The sequence below is a fragment of the Oncorhynchus gorbuscha genome, linkage group LG12 (assembly GCF_021184085.1).
Source record: "Oncorhynchus gorbuscha isolate QuinsamMale2020 ecotype Even-year linkage group LG12, OgorEven_v1.0, whole genome shotgun sequence".
Classification (NCBI taxonomy): Eukaryota; Metazoa; Chordata; class Actinopteri; order Salmoniformes; family Salmonidae; genus Oncorhynchus; species Oncorhynchus gorbuscha.
The window spans coordinates 54,810,652-54,830,586 of record NC_060184.1 but is presented as its reverse complement, the minus strand read 5'-3'; the positions used below and the strand labels follow the sequence as shown (position 1 = coordinate 54,830,586).

The following is a 19,935-nucleotide window of genomic DNA, read 5'->3' as shown; positions in this document are numbered from 1 at the left end:
ATTTTAGTGCCAGATATTGTGTAAGGCAAGAAGATCATTCGTGGGGGAAACCTTCACCAATTCTGAAACCTGGAGTTGCGATATCATTGAGAGAAACAAAGACTATCTCTGTTAAGAGTGACAGACAGTGTCCCTGTTGAACGCTCTGCTTGCTCTGATTCATCCAGGTACAATCAGCTGTAATGTGAGGAATCAGAAACGTAGCTACGATACCACAGCACCGTTCACTTGCCACACTATGGCTGACAGAGCCAAAAGGGCCTTTTTAACTCCACCTGGACAGGAGTCAAATCAAATTTATTTATATAGCCCTTCATACATCAGCTGATATCTTAAAGTGCTGTACAGAAACCCAGCCTAAAACCCCCAAACAGCAAGCAATGCAAGTGTAGAAGCACGGAGCAAGGAGTCTCCTGAATCCTTACATCAAGATAATATCTGGTGCACCCCATAAAAATAAGGTGTCTTGTTAAAACCTATTGAGTGTAGGGGGCAGTATTTTGATGTTTTGATGAAAAACGTACCCAAATGAAACTGCCCATTTCTCAGGCCCAGAATCTAGAATGTGCATATAATTAAATAGGATAGAACACACTAAAGTTTCCAAAACTGTCAAAATATTGTCTGTGAGTATAACAGAACTGATATTGCAGGTGAAAACCTGAGGAAAATCCAACCCGGACGTGCTGTTTTTCCTGAAAGCTCTCTGTTCCATTGCCTGCCTTCACTCCATTTAAAGGGATATCAACCAGATTCCTTTTCCTATGGCTTCCTTCCCCATGGTGTGAACAGTCTTTAGACATAGTTTCAGGCTTTTATTTTGAAAAATGAGCAAGAAAGATCACATCGCGTCATTGTATGGCTGGGTGCCAGCAGCGTTTTGCATGCATTTCTCTCTCTCTCTCCTATTGAAGAAGCTACAGTCCCTGTTGAAATATTAGCGATTATATATTATAAAAACAACCTGAGGGTTGATTATAAAAAACGTTTGACATGTTTCTACGAACTTTATGGATACTATTGAATTTTCGTCTGCGATGTCGTGACCGCTCGAGCCTGTGGATTTCTGAACACGCCAACCAAATGGAGGTATTTTGGATATAAAAAATAAATATTTATGGAACATTGTGTAACTGGGAGTCTCGTGAGTGCAAATATCTGAAGATCAAAGGTAAGCGATTAATTTTATTGCTTTTCTGACTTTCGTGACTTTCTACTTGGCTGCTAGCTGTTTGTAATGTTTTGTCTACTGAGAGAGATGTCCTTACATAAATGCTTGGTATGCTTTCGCCGAAAAGCTCTTTTGAAATCTGACATGCCAGGTTGATTAACAACAAGCTAAGCTGTGTTTTGCTATACTGCACTTGTGATTTCATAAAAATTCAATATATTTGAATTTGGCGCTCTGCAATTCAGCGGATGTTGATGAAAATGATCCCGCTAAAGGGATGGGTGCATCAAGAGGTTTTTAATAAACTATAGTTTTGGCAAATCGGTTAGGACATCTACTTTGTGCATGAGAAGTAATTTTTCCGACAATTGTTATTATTACAATTATTTCACTATCACAATTCCAGTGGGTCAGAAGTTTACACACACTAAGTTGACTGTCTCTTTAAACAGCTTGGAAAATTCCTTCTGATAGGCTAATTGACATAATTTGAGTCAATTGAAGGTGTACCTGTGGATGCATTTAAAGCCCTACCTGCCTATTGGATTGACATGATGGGAAATTCAAAAGAAATCAGCCCAAGACCTCCACAAAAATTGTAGACCTCCACAAGTCTGGTTCATTCTTGGGAGCAAATTCCAAACACCTGAAGCTACCACTTTCATCTGTACAAACAATAGTTCACAAGTATTAACACCATGGCACCCCGCAGCCGTCATACCGCTCAGGAAGGAGATGCGTTCGGTCTCCTAGAGATGAACGTACATTGGTGCAAAAAGTGAAAATCATTCCCAGAACAACAGCAAAGGACCCTGTGAAGATGCTGGAGGAAACAGGTACAAAAGTATTTATATCCACAGTAAAACGAGTCCTATATTGACATAACCTGAAAGGTCGCTCAGCAAGGAAGAAGCCACTGCTCCAAAACCACCATAAAAAAAGCCAGACTACGGTTTGCAACTGCACATTTTGGAGAAATGGTCTGATGAAACAATAATAGAACTGTTTGGCCATAATGACCATCGTCATGTTTGGAGGAAAAAGGAGGCTTGCAAACCGGAGAACACCATCCCAACCGTGAAGCACGGGGGTGGCAGCATCATGTTGTGGGGGTGCTTTGCTGCAGAAGGGACTGGTGCACTTCACAAAATAGATGGCATCATGGGGAGGGGGAAATTATGTGGCTATATTGAAGCAACATCTCAAGACATCAGTCAGGAAGTTAAAGCAAGGTCGCAAATGGGTGTTCCAAATGGACAATGACCCCAAGCATACTTCCAAAGTTGTGGCAAAATGGCTGAAGGACAACAAAGTCAAGGTATTAGCGTGGCCATCACAAAGTCCTGACCTCAATCCTATAGAACATTTGTGGGCAGAACTGACAAAACGTGTGCAAGCAAGGAGGCCTAGAAACCTGACTCAGTTACACAAGCTCTGTCAGGAGGAATGTGACAAAATTCACCCAACTTATTGTGGGAAGCTTGTGGAAGGCTACCCGAAACGTTTGACCCAAGTCAAACAATTTAAAGGAAATGCTACCAAATACTAATTGAGTGTATTTAAACTGCTGACCCACTGGGAATGTGATGAAAGAAATAAAACCTGAAATAAATCGTTCTCTACTATTATTCTGACATTTACATTCTTAAAATAAAGTGGTGATCCTAATTGACCTAAGAGAGGAAATTTGTACTAGGATTAAATGTCAGGAATTGTGAAAAACTGAGTTTAACTGAATTTGGCTAAAGTGAATGTAAACTTCCGACTTCAACTGTACATAGAACCAGCTATACTGTCTATCGCAACAGACATGTGTCATATTTGTTGGGACCACTATGCCCTAAACGTAGAGCCTCCTCCAGGCAGCATCTTGAATCAACCTGTATCCTGTCCCACTGAACCAGTACGGTGGGCCTCCGAGAATCTACTACCAGCTGTTCAAACGGTTCCAGACACAGTCTAGGTTATATGACAGAGTACGGAGAGACGAGTCTGAAGCATCCTCTTCAACACAGTTCAGTTACACACAGTCTACCCTCTGCTCCGATCAGTCGCCAAAGCACGGGTTAGTTTCTTACACCATCACTAAACAGTAAACATGAACCCAAAAGGCACTGGTGGCTGTCAATCTGCACAGATGAGGGAAACTCTAGTCTTCCTAACACCACAACAACCAAAATAACAACGCTAGTAGCAAGCAGGATTTCAGCAGTGGTACCAAGGCAAGGCAGTATGTTGATTTTGGAACGCTAGCTAGTTGACACACTAGCCTCAGCTAGTTTAATCAGGTGTGTGGCTGAAGCAGAGGAAGGCAAGGTGGGATGGAAGGCAAGGTGGGATGGAAGGCAAGGTGGGATGGAAGGCAAGGTGGGATGGAAGGCAAGGTGGGATGGAAGGCAAGGTGGGATGGAAGGCAAGGTGGGATGGAAGGCAAGGTGGGATGGAAGGCAAGGTGGGATGGAAGGCAAGGTGGGATGGAAGGCAAGGTGGGATGGAAGGCAAGGTGGGATGGAAGGCAAGGTGGGATGGAAGGCAAGGTGGGATGGAAGGCGGGAAGGAAAGAGGTGAGGAAAAGCATTCAAAGAAAAAAAAGAAAAAAGAAAAAAAAAGTCGTTCACGCATTCATTCCTTCTGGCGCTTACCTTGTCCTCTGGGTACATGCTGTCCCAGTCAGTCCAGCACAGCTCCCCACACACACAGAGAGACAGACAGAGAGACCGAGAGACAGAGAGAGAGAGCAAGCAAAGGGAGTCAGAGGGAGTGGATGACAGGGGAGTGAAAAACCGAATAAGAGAAAGTGAGGGAGTGTCGGAGAGAGAGAATGAGTACAAGAGATTCATCGCTGCAATCGTTCAAAGGTGAATAAATGTCCCACAGTGAGGGCTTCTCCTCCTCTCCAACCTTTCCGCTACCTTATCGAAGGATTACCAGAAATCCCAGGTTATTAAACAGACAGGATTCCTGCTAACCAGGAGATCTATACATCAGCTCCACTTCTAGGAGGCGCACACACGCAAAAGGAGAGGAGATGCTCAACCTCCCCAGGACGCTGTAGACTTTAATCCCGTCGTCTCAGCACAGAACCACAAATCTCTGGGAGAGGATGAAGTAAAGTTCAAACAGGTTAGCGACCTACCGTCAAGGCTGCCTGGAGCCGGAGGTGTTTTCAGTTACTATGAGTAGCGTCATGTCCTTCACATATAGTACCTCTGACAACCTATCAACAGCACTCATCATCATCACGAGAAAGAGATGGAAGAACATTTAAAAAATATATATTGAAAGATGGAGAAAGAGAGAAATAGAAGAGAGAGAACTACAGAGAGAGGAGCGACAAAGAGAATCAGAGGGAGAGACAAAGAGAATCAGAGGGAGAGACAAAGAGAATCAGAGGGAGAGACAAAGAAAGTGAAAAAGAGAAGCAGGGGAAGAGAGAGAGAAAGTGAAAAAGAGAAGCTTCATTGAATTACCTGTGCACTAGACCCACAGCCAGGTCTGTACAGTAGGTTACAAGTGTGTGTGTGTGGGGGGGGGGGGGGGGGGGGGCAGGAATGACAAGTATGCACTGGAAAACAAGCAGGGGCCTCCTTTTCAGCCAGCGCCTGGGAAGTAGCTAGGTCAGGCAGCCCAGCTCAAACAACAGAACAGTGGGCAAATTTTAAACAGACCAATCAACCTGGTTTCTAGAAGTATCCAAAAACTTAAATCACAACAGCAATTCATATTTTTGAGGTTATATTTTTCAAAAGGTGAAATATGAAGAACTGTCTGTCACCCATAGCCACACACAACATTGTGAGCCATGTCAGTCAGTAACCTGTCACACATTCACAACCTTTGCTCCCCTGCCTCCCCTTGCACAAGTTTGTAAACAAGTGCCTAACAGACTGAGATAAATGTGTAAGCCCAAATAAGTCACGTGAAAAAGAGAGAGACAGAGAGACAGACAGCACAAAACTAGCCAGCAGACTTCCATCCCCTCACAAGATGCTTCTTCTGCATCTTTAATGACATGGCATTGTTGTAACGTTTCTCTTTCCAGTCATTCATGGACAGACGGTAAAGTAAGTCATTGGTTCACATCTAGTTCAGAGACCCACTAATCCCACTAACAGGAAAACAACCATCTCATGTGATAAGATAAACTGGAATTCAACAACCACTTTCCCACAAGCGTATGGCTCTCCAGAGGGTAGTGAGGTCTGCATAACGCATCACCGGGGGCAAACTACCTGCCCTCCAGGACACCTACACCACCCGATGTCACAGGAAGGCCAAGAAGATCATCAAGGACCTCAGCTGCTCGATCCATGGCCTGTTCACCCCGCTATCATCCAGAAGGCGAGGTCAGTACAGGTGCATCAAAGTAGGGACCGAGAGACTGAAAAACAGATTCTTCCAGGCCATCAGACTGTTAAATAGTCACCACTAACTACCTTAAGCCCTGTAACCTGCTAAGAACTTTATCACAGTTACTAGCCAGCTACCATCCGGTACTCAACCCTGCATCTTCGAAACTCCTGCCCTATATACTGTTTTACCCAGATCGTATGTACACCGAGTGTACAAAACATTAGGAAAAACTGCTCTTTCCATGACATATCTTTCCCCTGGATTCACCTGGTCAGTCTATGATCCCTTATTGACATCACCTGTTAAATCCATTTCAAATCATTGCAGATGACAGGGAGGATTTTTAAGCCTCGAGACAATTGAGACATGGATTGTGTGTGTGTGTCATTCAGAGGGTGAATGGGCAAGACAAAAGATTTACGTGCCGTTGAACGGGGTATGGTAGTAGGCTCCAGGCGCACCAGTTTGAGTGTGTCAAGAACTGCAACGCTGCTGGGTTTCACACACTCAACAGTTTCCCGTGTGTATCAAGAATGGTCTACCACCCAAAGGACATCCAGCCAACTTGACTTAACTGTTGGAAGCATTGAAGTCAACATGGGCCGGCATCCCTGTGGAACACTTTTGACACCTTGTAGTCCATTCTGAGGGCAAATGGGGGTGCAACTCAATATTAGGAAGGTGTTCCTAAGGTGTTCCTAATGTTTTGTAAACTCAGTGTATATACTGTATTCTAGTCAAGGCTCATCCTATATAACTATTACTGTACACACCTTTTCTACCTTTTCTACACTGCCCCCTTTTTCCCATTCACACCCACCCCTTTTTTTATTACAGTAAATCAAATAAAAAATTAAAATATATTTAATTTAAGATTCCTTGACATTAGAAGGTCAAAGATATCCCCATGTGCAGAGTCAAGTCTTCCTCTGGCATTTGACCACTTGTTTCTAGCCTAAAGCATCGCAGAGTTATGCGTTGCTATAATTCGATTTATTACAATCACGAATTCGGGAACCAAAGAGCATCTTGCAGAATAGTCCAAATCAAGGATGCAGGGTTACAGAGTAAGATAGGGGTCACATCTCGCCATCGTACATACGCTCACACCTCTCAGAGATTGTTTTGTCTGATGGGCAGAAAAGCATGGGGGTTGTCTCAGGCAGAGCAAGGCAAGCAGCCAACAAGTTCCACTGCCTGGCTGGCACCAGAAGGGAAAGCCACAGACAAACAACAGCGCCATGAAGCAATGCCTGCATCATTCTCTCTCTACTCAATGACACATTGGGGGGAGGGGAAGGAAGAGAATGACTATCCTCACAGACCCAGAGAGAACAGAAAGGAGATATCTAGTCAGTTGCACAACTAAATGCTTTCAGCCTAATTTAATATTTAACTCAACCCCTCTGAACCAACCCCAACCCCTCTGAACCAACTGCCTTACTCAAGGGCAGAAAGGCAGTTTTTCCACCTTGCCGGCTCGGGAATTTGAACAAGCAATCTTTCGTTACTGGCCCAACGCTCTTAACCACTAAGCTGTCTACAGATAGTGATATATGATGTTTATTGGGTCTCGTATACGATACACATGACACACAATGTGATACAAAAATAACCTAGTATGGACAAGTGAAAAATAACAAGCTTTAAAAATGGTACAGCTTGGCCACAGTACAGGGTGGCCCACAGTCCTTTAAAGAACTGAAATACCACTCCATACAGATGCCAGTCAGGGTCTTGAGCAGTAAGGAAAGAGGTTTATTTTGACAATCCTTTAAGAGCATAGGAGCTGTGCTTTTAGAAGAGCAAGGAAGGGATGGGGGAGGGGCGGGGGGGGGGTTGTCGGCGGAATCTAAATGGGACTCAGGGGTGACATTGCCAACAAACCCATCGGACCAAAGCTGTGAATCAACCAGAGAAATGTGGGCCACCTGATCCTATAGCTACTACTGGCCTAACAGAGCCCTACAGAGAAGGGAATTAGGGTAGGGAGAATATGGTAACACACAGAGGTTTACTATCCTTCACTGATCTGATCTGATCAAATCAATTTAGGCTAGGGAGACGAGCTGGCACTGGCTCAGGCTAGCTCGTCACTGACAAATCCTCACAAACATTCCCTGATTCTCTATCCTATGGAGGGAGAAGGATAAAGGCAAGGGGATACAGGCAAGGGAGGGGATACAGGCAAGGGAGGAGAGGGAAGGAGGGGATACAGGCGAAGGGAGGAGAGGGGAGGAGGGGATACAGGCGAAGGGAGGAGAGGGGAGGAGGGGATACAGGCAAGGGAGGGGATACAGGCAAGGGAGGAGAGGGGAGGATGGGATACAGGCAAGGGAGGAGAGGGGAGGAGGGGATACAGGCAAGGGAGGAGTGGGGAGGAGGGGATACAGGCAAGGGAGGAGTGGGGAGGAAGGGATACAGGCGAAGGGAGGAGTGGGGAGGAGGGGATACAGGCGAAGGGAGGAGAGGGGAGGAGGGGATACAGGCAAGGGAAGAGAGGGAAGGAGGGGATACAGGCAAGGGAAGAGAGGGAAGGAGGGGATACAGGCAAGGGAAGAGAGGGAAGGAGGGGATACAGGCAAGGGAAGAGAAGGAAGGAGGGGATACAGGCAAGGGGGGAGAGGGGAGGAGGGGATACAGGCAAGGGAAGAAGGGATACAGGCAAGGGATAATAATAATAAATGCCATTTAGCAGACGCTTTTATCCAAAGCGACTTACAGTCATGTGTGCATACATTCTACGTATGGGTGGTCCCGGGGATCGAACCCACTACTCTGGCGTTACAAGCGCCATGCTCTACCAACTGAGCTACAGAAGGACCACGGAGGAGAGGGGAGGAGGGGATACAGGCAAGGGAAGAGGGGATACAGGCAAGGGAGGAGAGGGGAGGAGGGGAGGAGGGGATACAGGCAAGGGAAGAGGGGATACAGGCAAGGGAGGAGAGGGAAGAGGGGATACAGGCAAAGGGAGGAGAGGGAAGGAGGGGATACAGGCAAGGGGGGAGGGGATACAGGCAAGGGAGGAGAGGGAAGGAGGGGATGATAGAAAAAGGGGAAAAGAGAAAAAGAGGCTTCGTGTAAATGTCTCAGCTCAAAGCGCTTTGCTTCACATACACACTTTTCTGCTGTAACCGTGCAATGACACAGGAATTGAAAGTGTTGGTTGGTTGCACTGCAGGGCCAATCACCTGCATGGCAACTGGCCACGAAATGACATGGAGCAGGTTTCACCTGACCAGACAGTGAGTGAGCTCCGCAGTTCACTGGCAGAGCCAATTTGCCGTGGGCTAGGCATATGCTCAGTTGCAACTACCCACTACAATCTGTCAAAATAATTATGACAAAAACCCCTTGATGCACAAGTAACATGTAAATGACCGGGGCAAATGTGTATGATTATGGTCACCAGTTTGACAAGCATGAAATTAATTCTGGTGAATTAGACATCATTTTGCATGCAGCTGGTTGGGATTTCATCATTGTTTTACAACAAAAAACATTCAAATCTTGTCATGGTCTGCAGACCTTTGGTTCCATTCTCTCTCTCTCCTCTAACCCCTAGCACATGGCTTTCACTCTTTGCGCACACACACACACACAGTGGGGCGACAGAGCCTAGAAGACTGATCCTCAGCTGATATGACCTAGTTTCTATTCAAGCCCAGACCCTCTCTTTGTTCCTCAGCCGCCTTCTGCCTCCTTCTCGACAAAGAACCTTCACATAATAAACCCACAGCCTGAATTTAGAAAGAACCTAAAAAAATGCTCCCAAATCCATCTGCTCCTTCTGTAGACCACCACCTCCTTCACAGGAGGGACTCCTCTTGTCATTTTATTCACAGGTTCATTCATTTACACCTCAGACAGAGACAGACCGGATGATCCGGGCCTCTCCTGTTGATGATAATGAGTCGTAATGGAGGTCGGAGGAGGAGACCTACATGATCAACCTTGGTGAGGTCTGCGAGTTACACACATGCTGTCGCTGAAGTGGACACTCAAATGAGACTCCCATGGCTCTCTGCTCTAGACTTGGAGGCTCCCAGAGCCATTCTACCCGCTTGCTGAGAGAGAGAGACCTGTTGGTACAAAGGAAAGTTTAGGCTCCAAACTCATCAGCACTATATTCCACTGTTGAAGTTGACCCCTCAAAACTGACCTCATCGGCGACTACATCCAAAACCAGACACCTGCTTCATGGATCAGCATATCACTCCAGTGTATGTCCCGTGTAGGTCCGACAACCGCACTCAATTACAGGACCTTCAGATTTAACAGTGGTGCTATGAACACCCTATTTAGTCTTTAAATGGCCCAACGCGAACACGAGGAGCATCTACCCCCCTACCTTTATTAATAGGCACCTGCAGCAACTGTTGCTGCTCTTATCAGATCTGGCAAATGAGGCCAAGAGTATTCAAGGCAATGGGGTGGAATAAAACAGCATTGTCCATGGGGGCTAGTGAACGAAGGCAGCTCCGCAGGACACAGTGGAGGAGAGACCCGCAATCAATCAATATCTAATCTGACAGGAGGGAGAGATGGGAAGGAGGACACTTATCAGCTAATGTCTTCAAGCTAGCCAGGGACATGGATGAAAAAGAGAGCAAGGGAGAAAAGAGGATGCTGGATAGAGAAAGGGCTGTAATAATCATGGGTGTGTCGGTTCCCATTTAACAACAGCATGTTCATCATACTGTCTCCTACCTGCATGTGTTCAGCAGAGCTGCTACTTAGGTCGTCTCCAGACTCCGAGTCGTTCCGGAGCGTCTCCGACCCCTCCCCCGGGGAGTCGCCAGAAGAGGAGGGGGTCTGTTCTATATCGTCACTTCCCTGGTGGCGTTTATGGTCGTTGTAAGGGGCTCTGGGGGGCGGAGAGTCCGCCCGCATCCGTGGTAACGTGGAGTTGTTGCTGTGGTGATGGTTATTGTTGTTGTGTAGGAGCACCAGCTCGGCTACACCAGGGGGCTTGCTGTGCCGCGGGCTGCCCGGGTTCTGGTTGGCGTCCTTGGGCAGAGCGGGCGGGGTGACGTGCACCGGAAAGGGTGACGGCGTGGAGGAGGGCGACGGACGCCCAAAACTAGACATCTCCTGAGGCGGCCTGTTGTTGAGGTTCTCATTGGACGCTCTGCATATATCCAGAACTGTAGGCTTCACACGGAACGCCCCACTCACCCCACCAATCCCGCACGACACGAGAGGCTTCTGAGGGGGCATGAGCGCCCGGCGCACTTCCCTGACGTACTGTGCTGGGACATAGAAGGCTTTCATCCCCTCCTCCTTCCTCACCTGCCACCAGTCCTCGTTGGTCTTCCTGACCAGCATGTAGCACTCCCCCTGCCTGATGGAGATCAGCTTGTCCTTGGCCGTGTACTCATAGTCGTACTCCACCTCCACGTACACCTGGCCTGGGGCGATGGTGGGCACATCCACCCCGCCGCCATGCCCATCTCTGTCAGCCATGATGGTGTTGACCCCTTCTAACCGTGTCGACCTTTGACCTCTATTGGTGCTCAGCATTGGAGCGCTGGGGGGATCCACATCTCTCACTGGGGATCAGCTAGACTGCAGGGAGAAGAAAATAGGAAGGTTTCAGTTCAGGTTTCATTTTTGACTGCATTATTTAGCGGTTTTATGCTAAACCAAAGCCAATTGACCTCTGGGACAAATCAAGTTAAAACTTGATCCTGCCAAAGACTAATATTGTTCTCCAAGGCTGGTACCTTCTTTCATCATAGGCTAAGGACTTCATTTCTACCCCCTACCGACCACCCTGACCCTGCATAAAGACAGTACTTTTACAGCCCTCTGTCTGAATGGGATTGAAACTTTAATGTAAACCAACACAAACAGACACTACTACTCACCACAACAACACTCGCCTTTAAATCCTACTTTATAAAAACGGACTTCCTCCCACAAGTCTCTCTCAGACAGCACTGGCACGATGTCACAAGCTATTCTCAGTAAGTGAAGATCATACAGGTGCTAATTCACTCATTTTCAAAACCAGCTTTAAACCCACAGAATCAGAAAGAGATGGCTGCGGCTACAGATATGACTGGATAGGAAATCCACAGCGGAAACCTCAACTAACCTCAAAGGAACACAGGCGAGGCCAGCCTGACCTCAATCACCTGAACCCACACACACACACACACACACACACACACACACACACACACACACACACACACACACACACACACACACACACACACACACACACACACACACACACTTCTTGTGATCAGATGACAATGGCAGAGAGAAACACTGTCCTAAATAAAAGCCTAAAATGGCCAGAGTTGCATATAGTATTACTAATATAAGTCTACTATAAATAAAGCAAAAACAGTAGCCTACTGGCACCACAGCCTTATTTGGAATATTTAAGGCTCTGACTGGAGCTAGCCATTTCCTTCGGTTTCTCAGAGGACACTAAATCACTTACTTTATTCACATTTTACTGCATCTAGTGACAGCCAAGACCCCCCTCCCCTTGTTTTCTTGACTGGAAACTGGGTCTTCCTCTGGTTTGGAAGCACTGTCAGTGATCTACAGTATCTGACATTGACAATCCCCTGACATATCACCTAGAAATACCCATCAACATCAACGCAAGGTTCAGGGGCTCCCCTGCCAGAGTAGCTTCCATCCATAACTCCCTCGTGTCAGAATCTTTATGCTCCTTTAAATAGCATCCACTGCAGTCTGTCTGACATCCCGAAGAGGCAGGAAAAAGCAGGTGCTTTTCTGAGGCGTGAGTCTATGCTGTATCTATATAGAGGATGGTCCCTCGTATGTAAAGGGATATGAACGCACACATTTAGCCACGGTGGCAGAGGACACACACCCGCCTCCCACCAAGAATAGATATCTGGTAGTTACAGTGGTCTGGGAGTGAGTGTGAGTGACAGAGAATAGGCTATCACAGAGCGGCGACTGTACACCGATCAGAATGGTCTACTACAGAGCAATTCCACGTTAACGGAAATACTTAACAGAAGTATTTTCTCACTTTAAAATGCACGCCAAACTAGAACCATTGATTTCAAAGTGTAACAATCCATATAACTACGCACAAGACCTCAGCCACCTGAGCAACAGGCTGCGGCTATGGAACCCTGAACTATTCCCCAGACGTGATACATTGTCCCGGACCTGCTGTTTTCCAGCCCCTCCCTCCCTCTACCGCACCTGCTGTTATGACCTCTGAATGCTCGGCTATGAAAAGCCAACTGACATTTACTCCTGGAGGTGCTGACCTTTTGCACCCTCAACAACCACTGTGATTATTATTTGACCCTGCTGGTCATCTATGAACGTTTGAACATCTTGAGGAATGATCTGGCCTTAATGGCCATGAACAGTTGAAGTCTGAAGTTTATATACACCTTAGCCAAATAGATTTAAATCTCAGTTTCTCACAATTCCTGACATTTAGTCCTAGTAAAAATTCCCTGTCTTAGGTCAGTTAGGATCATCACTTTATTTTAAGAATGTGAAATGTCAGAATAATAGTAGAGGGAATTATTTATTTCAGGTTTTATTTCTTCGTCACAGCAGTTTACATCTACCAAATACTAATTGAATGTCATAGTGTTTAAATTGTTTAACTTGGATCAAACGTTTTCGGTAGCCTTCCACAAGCTTCCCACAATAAGTTGGTTGAATTTTGGCACATTCCTCCTGACAGAGCTGGTGTAACTGAGTCAGGTTTGTAGGCCTCCTTGCTCACACACGCTTTTTCAGTTCTGTCCACAAATGTTCTATAGGATTGAGGTCAGGGCTTTGTGATGGCCACTCCAATACCTTGACACAACTACTGGAAGTCTGCTTGAGGTCATTGTCCATTTGGAAAATCCATTAGCAACCAAGCTTTAACTTCCTGACTGACGTCTTGAGACGTTGCTTCAATATATCCACATAATTTTCCTGGCTCATGATGCCATCTATTTTGTGAAGAGCACCCGTCCCTCCTGCACCAAAGCACCCCCACAACATGATGCTGCTACCCCCGTGCTTCACCTTTGGGATGGTGTTCTTCGGCTTGCAAGCCTCCTCCTTTTTCCTCCAAACGATGGTCACTATGGCCAAACAGTTCTATTTTTGTTTCATCAGACTAGAGGACATTTCTTGAAAAAGTACTATTTTTCTCCCCATGTGCAGTTGCAAACCGTAGTCTTTTTTTATTGCGGTTTTGGAGCAGTGGCTTCTTACTTGCTGAGCGGCCTTTCAGGTTATGTCGATATAGGACTCATTTTACTGTGGATATAGATACTTTCGTACCTGTTTCCTCCAGCATCTTCACAAGGTCCTCTGCTGTTGTTCTGGGATTGATTTACACTTTTCGCACCAAAGTACTTTCATCTCTTGAAGACAGAATCTCCTTCCTGAGCGGTATGATGGCTGTGTGGTCCCATGGTGTTAATACTTGCGTACTGTTGTTTGTACAGATGAACGTGGTACCTTCAGGAGTTTGGAAATTGCTCCCAAGGATGAACCAGACTTGTGGAGGTCTACAAATGTTTTTCAGAGGTCTTGGCTGTTTTCTTTTGATTTTCCCATGAGGTCAAGCAAAGAGGCACTGTGTTTGAAGGTAGACCTTGAAATACATCCACAGGTACACCTCCAATTGACTCAAATTATGTCAATTAGCCTATCCGAAGCTTCTAAAGCCATGACATCATTTTCTGGAATTTTCCAAGCTGTTTAAAGGCACAGTCAACTTCGTGTATGTAAACTTCTGGCCCACTGGAATTGATACAGTGAATTATAAGTGAAATAATCTGTCTGTAAACAATTGTTGGAAAAATGACTTTTGTCATGCACAGAGTAGATGTCCTAACCGACTTATCAAAACTATAGTTTGTTAACAAGAAATTTGTGGAGTGGTTGAAAAATGTTTTAATGATGCCAACCTAAGTGTATGTAACCCTCCGACTTCAACTGTATTTACAGTGTATATACACTACCGTTCAAAAGTTTGGGGTCACTTCGAAATGTCCTTGTTTTTTAACGAAAAGCACATTTTTTGCACATTAAAATCACATCAAATTGATAAGAAATACAGTATAAATATTGTTAATGTTGTAAATGAATATTGTAGCTGGAATATTCGGCTGATTTTGATTTTGTATGGAATATCTACATAGGCGTACAGAGGCCCATTATCAGCAACCATTACTCCTGTTCCAATGTCACGTTGTGTTAGCTAATCCAAGTTCATAATTTTAAAAGGCTAATTGATCATTATAAAATAATTTTGCAATTACGTTAAACACAGCTGAAAACTGTTGTCCTAATTAAAGAAGCAATAAAACGTTCCTTCTTTAGACTAGTTGAGTATCTGAAGCATCAGCATTTGTGGGTTCGATTACAGGCTCAAAATGGTCAGAAACAAAGAACTTTCTTCTGAATCTCGTCAGCCTATGCTTGTTCTCAGAAATGAAGGCTATTCCATGCAAGAAATTGCCAAGAAACTGAAAACCTCATACAACGCTGTGTACTAGTCCCTTCACAGAACAGCGCATACTGGCTCTAACCAGAATAAAAATAGGAGTGGGAGGCCCCGGTGCACAGCTGAGCAAGAGGACAAGTACATTAGTGCCTAGTTTGAGAAACAGACACCTCACAAGTCCTCAACTGGCAGCTTCATTAAATAGTACCCGCAAAACACCAGTATCAACGTCAACAGTGAAGAGGCGACTCCGGGATGCTGGCCTTCTAGGCAGAGTTGCAAAGAAAAAGCCATATCTCAGACTGGCCAATAAAGATAAAAGATTAAGATGGGCAAAAGAACACAGACACAGGAAGTCTGCTATGTAGGGCAGCATCCCGGAATCATTTTGAGGATTTTGCAGAGGATATCTTCGTCGCGCAATTTTACATCTAACTAACATGTTTGGTGCACTATTTCTCAAAGAAAAAAATGTGCATGAAAACAAGTGCTCGTTGAATGACAACAAAAATCCTTTATTGAAGAATCCCTACAGTTGACCGATCATGGAAGAAGGGGTGTAGACTTTGGCTCCCGAACACCGGCTGGCCCAGAGACAACAATTGTGTGCCCGAAGTCCAAAACGTCACAAAATGTCAATATACGCACACACTCTTTCCGAACTGTTCCGCTTAGGAAGCATGTGGAGGCCGTATGTGTACTTCTGTCACACGTCCTCTCGTGTCACACACAGGAACCAGTGCTCTCCCTCTTCAGCTTACACTACCCAGCATATCTATGGGTGTGAAGAGGGGAGACTGACTTGCTCACTGACACACACATGGTGTAAAGAGGAGGGACTGGAGACTGGCGACTGCCATTAATACCGATAACAGCAACACGAGTGGTGCTGCATACCCACAGCAATCACTCCCTAACAGGCTCACATACCTTTTCATCATGCCACCACCTCCTAAGATGGATGATTCACTTTGTTTGGGCACTCTGTAGCCTCATTTCATACTGTACACATTGTAACCAAACGGTATATTGTTCCTTGTAAATGTATTGCATGATATACATTAGTGATATACAGTAAGTGTTGGCTAGAGTAGACAGAGAATGGGACAAGGCATTATGTTTGCATGAGTTATACATTAGGCTCCTTTTCCCCAAGGAGGCAGTGTCATATCTAAAGACCGTATGACTACGATTATTATGTTTATAACTAATCTACAGTTCTAACAAAAAGTTGCTCTCCGTAATATTCCTGGTCTGAGATTTCCATGGCAACACAATTGAACCAATGGATGACTTTTATGGAAGAGGTGTCAATCAAACCCACAACAAACCTCAAAACCCAGATAAGAAAACTGGTGATGGAGCCGAAGCATTACTTCCGACACTTAAATCAACCCATTCTAAACTACAGCTAACTGTAAATACGGCTGACTTCTGGGAAACAATGAAACTGACAGCTTGAGTAACAGTGTTTTTGAAGACCGACTCCCCTCTCTCTGTCTGCATCCCAAATAGAACCCTATTTCCCCTATGGGCCCTGGTCAAAAGTAGTGCAGAATATAGGGAATAGGGTGCTATTTGGGACAACACCTCCGACAGATGTGTCATTAATTTCTGTGGCAGGCTGTGAAACAGGAAGCAGGGAATTGCAATCCATCGCAGATAAATTCTCTGCTCTAAGAAGAACAAATTACAGTCAGTCCTTAAGCAATATAAGCCAACTAGTTGCTCTGTTATTGATTCAAATCAAAACGGCAGACAAGTAAAAAAAAAAAAAACTTTCAAAATGGCAATGGCTCACCTTTGGGAGGTTTCACCCTATTGAATGAGCTCCAAAATACTAGGCAACTTGTTGATTACCCTCTTTTATACCGCACATAATAGGGTATTATTCATGCTTATCTTAATGTTCAGTTCACCTGTAGGCTATGCACCAATAAGATCTATAAGCGCCCCATGATAAGATCTAAAGTGGGGTGTCAAACATATGGCCCATGGGGCATACATTCATACAGTTTCTTGACTGTGTCCAGAGCTCTCTAATAATCACCGAAATGAAAGCTAGACAGTCGGGGAACATCAAAAATTCCAAAAACGATGGCTAGAAGACTATTTTTTTTCCAAACTTTGAAGGGGATGAAATATAACCCGTGAACAGTGCAGCCCCCCGGAACTCATTGAAGACTGTTTGACACCCCTGATCTTATAAGCATCAGCTTATTGTGACGATCTCTCCATCCATCCACAGCCACACACTAAATGGATCGTTGGAAATTATTATGTAGAACAATATGTCCTATTATTAGAAATAAACTAATCGGACAAACTGGGGGACCTGTCCTACGGTCTGAGGATGATGGATGGATTATCTTTATGTAAGGAACATTAAATATGCTTTCATTTTCACACATCGCTGGCCACGCAAGCACCACAACACTGAGATTCAACATGCCTTTGTCCCAGTGGTTCTATTGGAAACAGAATAACAGATGTCACCAAGGCTGTGCGGTAGCCAACAACATGTGCATATAGGCCTACTGCTGTTCAAATGTTTTCCCAATTGTAGTTGTAAATTGGTGTGTGGATAGGGATAAGTAATGGTGCAAAGAAGCATTGCATTCAACAACTTGGCAAAGCAAAAACATGGATTTAATATCTTTGAGTTTTTTTTTTTTTTTGTAGAACCACCTGCAACTGGAAACGGACATTTAACGGAATCAGAAACGAAGAAAGTATCGCCAAGAAAAAAATGGTTAGTTTATAAATCTATGGCGGTGGTTTCTATGGGGCTTTCCTGTAACGCCCAGTAATGGACACCAAAAAATCATGTAACTAGGCTCCAGCAGACCTGCTCTGACTTGGAGCCAAGGCAAGGTCTTGGGTACCTTTCAGCTTTCATTTAAATAACAATGGCTAACTTTAACACCATTTCACAAAGCAAGTCTTGAATGATGGAGGTTGTTGATTCTGCTAGCCAGTCCTTTATTCCATAACTCCCTGGTGGAAACACAATAACACTAGAGCTAAACATTAACATAAAACACTGGCGACACGCTGGTGTGGTGGTAAGTCTAGATGGAAAAGCACCATTCAAATACAACAAAAGGAGTTTAATCCATATTCAATTTCAACAAAAGACCCGGACGAGACAGAAACGCTCATTCCCAAACCAGGAGAGTCTGGCTAGTGCCACTAATAGCCACTAACGTTAGTTGTGGTGCAGACAAAGCTGAGGGGAAAAAAAATATCCCTTTAAGAAACATTTGACACAGATGTGATTCATATCAAACTATTAGACCTGTTGGGAATAATCTGTTTACCAATTGTAGGCTACCTATGCTAAGAAAGCTATGCGTTGAACACAAATGTAGACTGTGTTCCACGTGAAAAACCACGTACATACAACCAAAACAATATTGGCACCCCAATATCACCCAGCGTTGTAGCCTAAATATCAAAACAGAGCTCACGTTTATAAATATAGTTCTGTTACTACACCACAACAACAGTAGGTTCTAATGCACCCCTCCGTGAAGGAACTCGATGTCGAAGAAAACCCAAAGTAGCCAGTCGTTTTTGCAACTATGCATTACAACAAGGTAACTCTGGAAGTAACCAATAACTATCTGTGGTCTTGAGATGAATGATGTAACGTAAAGCCTACACACCTTTTTAGCGGTATCTTCTTTCTCTTCAAAGAACAAGCTGGCCAACCGCGGTTTGTTTTGTGCGGAACTTTTCCTCCAGATATATCAGTGATCTTAGCTGCTCCAGTACGCGGCTCGAGTACGCTAGCTCTGTATTCAGTGTTCCCAATCCCCCGCCTCGTTTTCACTCTGCCGTGGTGCTGTCGCTTGTGAGCGCTGGGTTGGTCGGTTCTCCCACCCTGCTTGCCTTGCCTGTGTCTGTCTGCCTCTCTGTCTGTCTGCCAACTTTGATGGACGATAGGCTACTCCTGGCATGCCATCTGGTGGTCAATAGTCTCACCGAGTGGCAATAGGCTACCACTTGCTTTCCTTGAAAGCTATTCTACCAGTCTTAATTTCGAAAATAGGTTATTTGTTCAAAATGACAGTTTAATTTGTAACAAATGTGGTTTATTGGTTTAGCCTATAGGCTACTATATCCCATGCTACATGTGTAACGTGATGGGTCTCTCTTAGTCGCAATGGGTCTGTCTGGTAATCACCAAGACAGCTCCATAAAGAAAGAGCTCCTGATTTACCGTTTCAGTTTCTTAAATCACCATCGGTTACCATCTCAAGCCAAATCTGTGACAGACGTTTCAAGACTGCCCCACAATTATCTATTTTTTAAATAATAGATTACGGGGGATTTTGGAGTTGCCAAATTCGGATTTGGATTTGTCCAAATTATCCGCACCAAAAATAAATCAGTATTCTTTCTAAGAAAAGCCAATCTTTCTAAAAGCCAGTCCTGGCAAAGCGAAGTAAAACAATTACTGAAAACATATCACCAAAATGTTCAATGGCTTGTTTTTCCACTCATCAGATTCCGTTATTTGATATTGTGTGACTGTACCATAGCGTGCTCTGCTGGTGTGAATGGGCCAATGCATCCAACGGCCCATTACCTGCTAGAGAATGCAGGTAATCTACTGGTATGTCTGGGCAATCAATGCCATGAGCAACAAGCATTTTTAAACTACGTGTACTATTATCAGACAAGGGTGTAGTCTTGACTCAGTATGCTATATGGACCCCATCCTTTCCATGTCATAAAATCATAAAAACTCCAACCAAGAGGCAACATTCACTTTTAACAAAGAAGCAGGTTTATCAACTTCCACTGGCCTCCGAGTTGTCGATTTCTCTCCATTTGACTTCTCAATTCAATGATTTTGGAAAGCAAGGTTGGAGAGCGTTTCCTTCCTGTTCCTGATGAAAAAAGTTGACCAGGATAAATGAGTAAGCAGTGCACGGAC

At 44.7% G+C, this 19,935-nt stretch overlaps 1 protein-coding gene across 4 annotated transcripts in view; it reads right to left on the bottom strand.

Annotated features, from left to right (window-relative positions):
- LOC123991131 (rho GTPase-activating protein 12-like) overlaps positions 1–19,059 on the bottom strand; it is a 110,321-nt gene extending 91,262 nt beyond the window's left edge. The window contains exons 1-2 of one of the 4 annotated variants that reach the window (XM_046292360.1): positions 18,659–19,059; positions 10,235–11,092 (exon numbers count right to left, since the gene is read on the bottom strand). In XM_046292360.1, the coding sequence (XP_046148316.1) occupies positions 10,235–11,047 (813 nt within the window). In that variant the 5' untranslated portion in view covers positions 11,048–11,092; positions 18,659–19,059. The remainder of the gene's footprint in view (positions 1–10,234; positions 11,093–18,658) is intronic. The other 3 variants (XM_046292357.1, XM_046292359.1, XM_046292358.1) reach the window with 3 other exon arrangements.
- Positions 19,060–19,935: the final 876 nt, after the last annotated feature.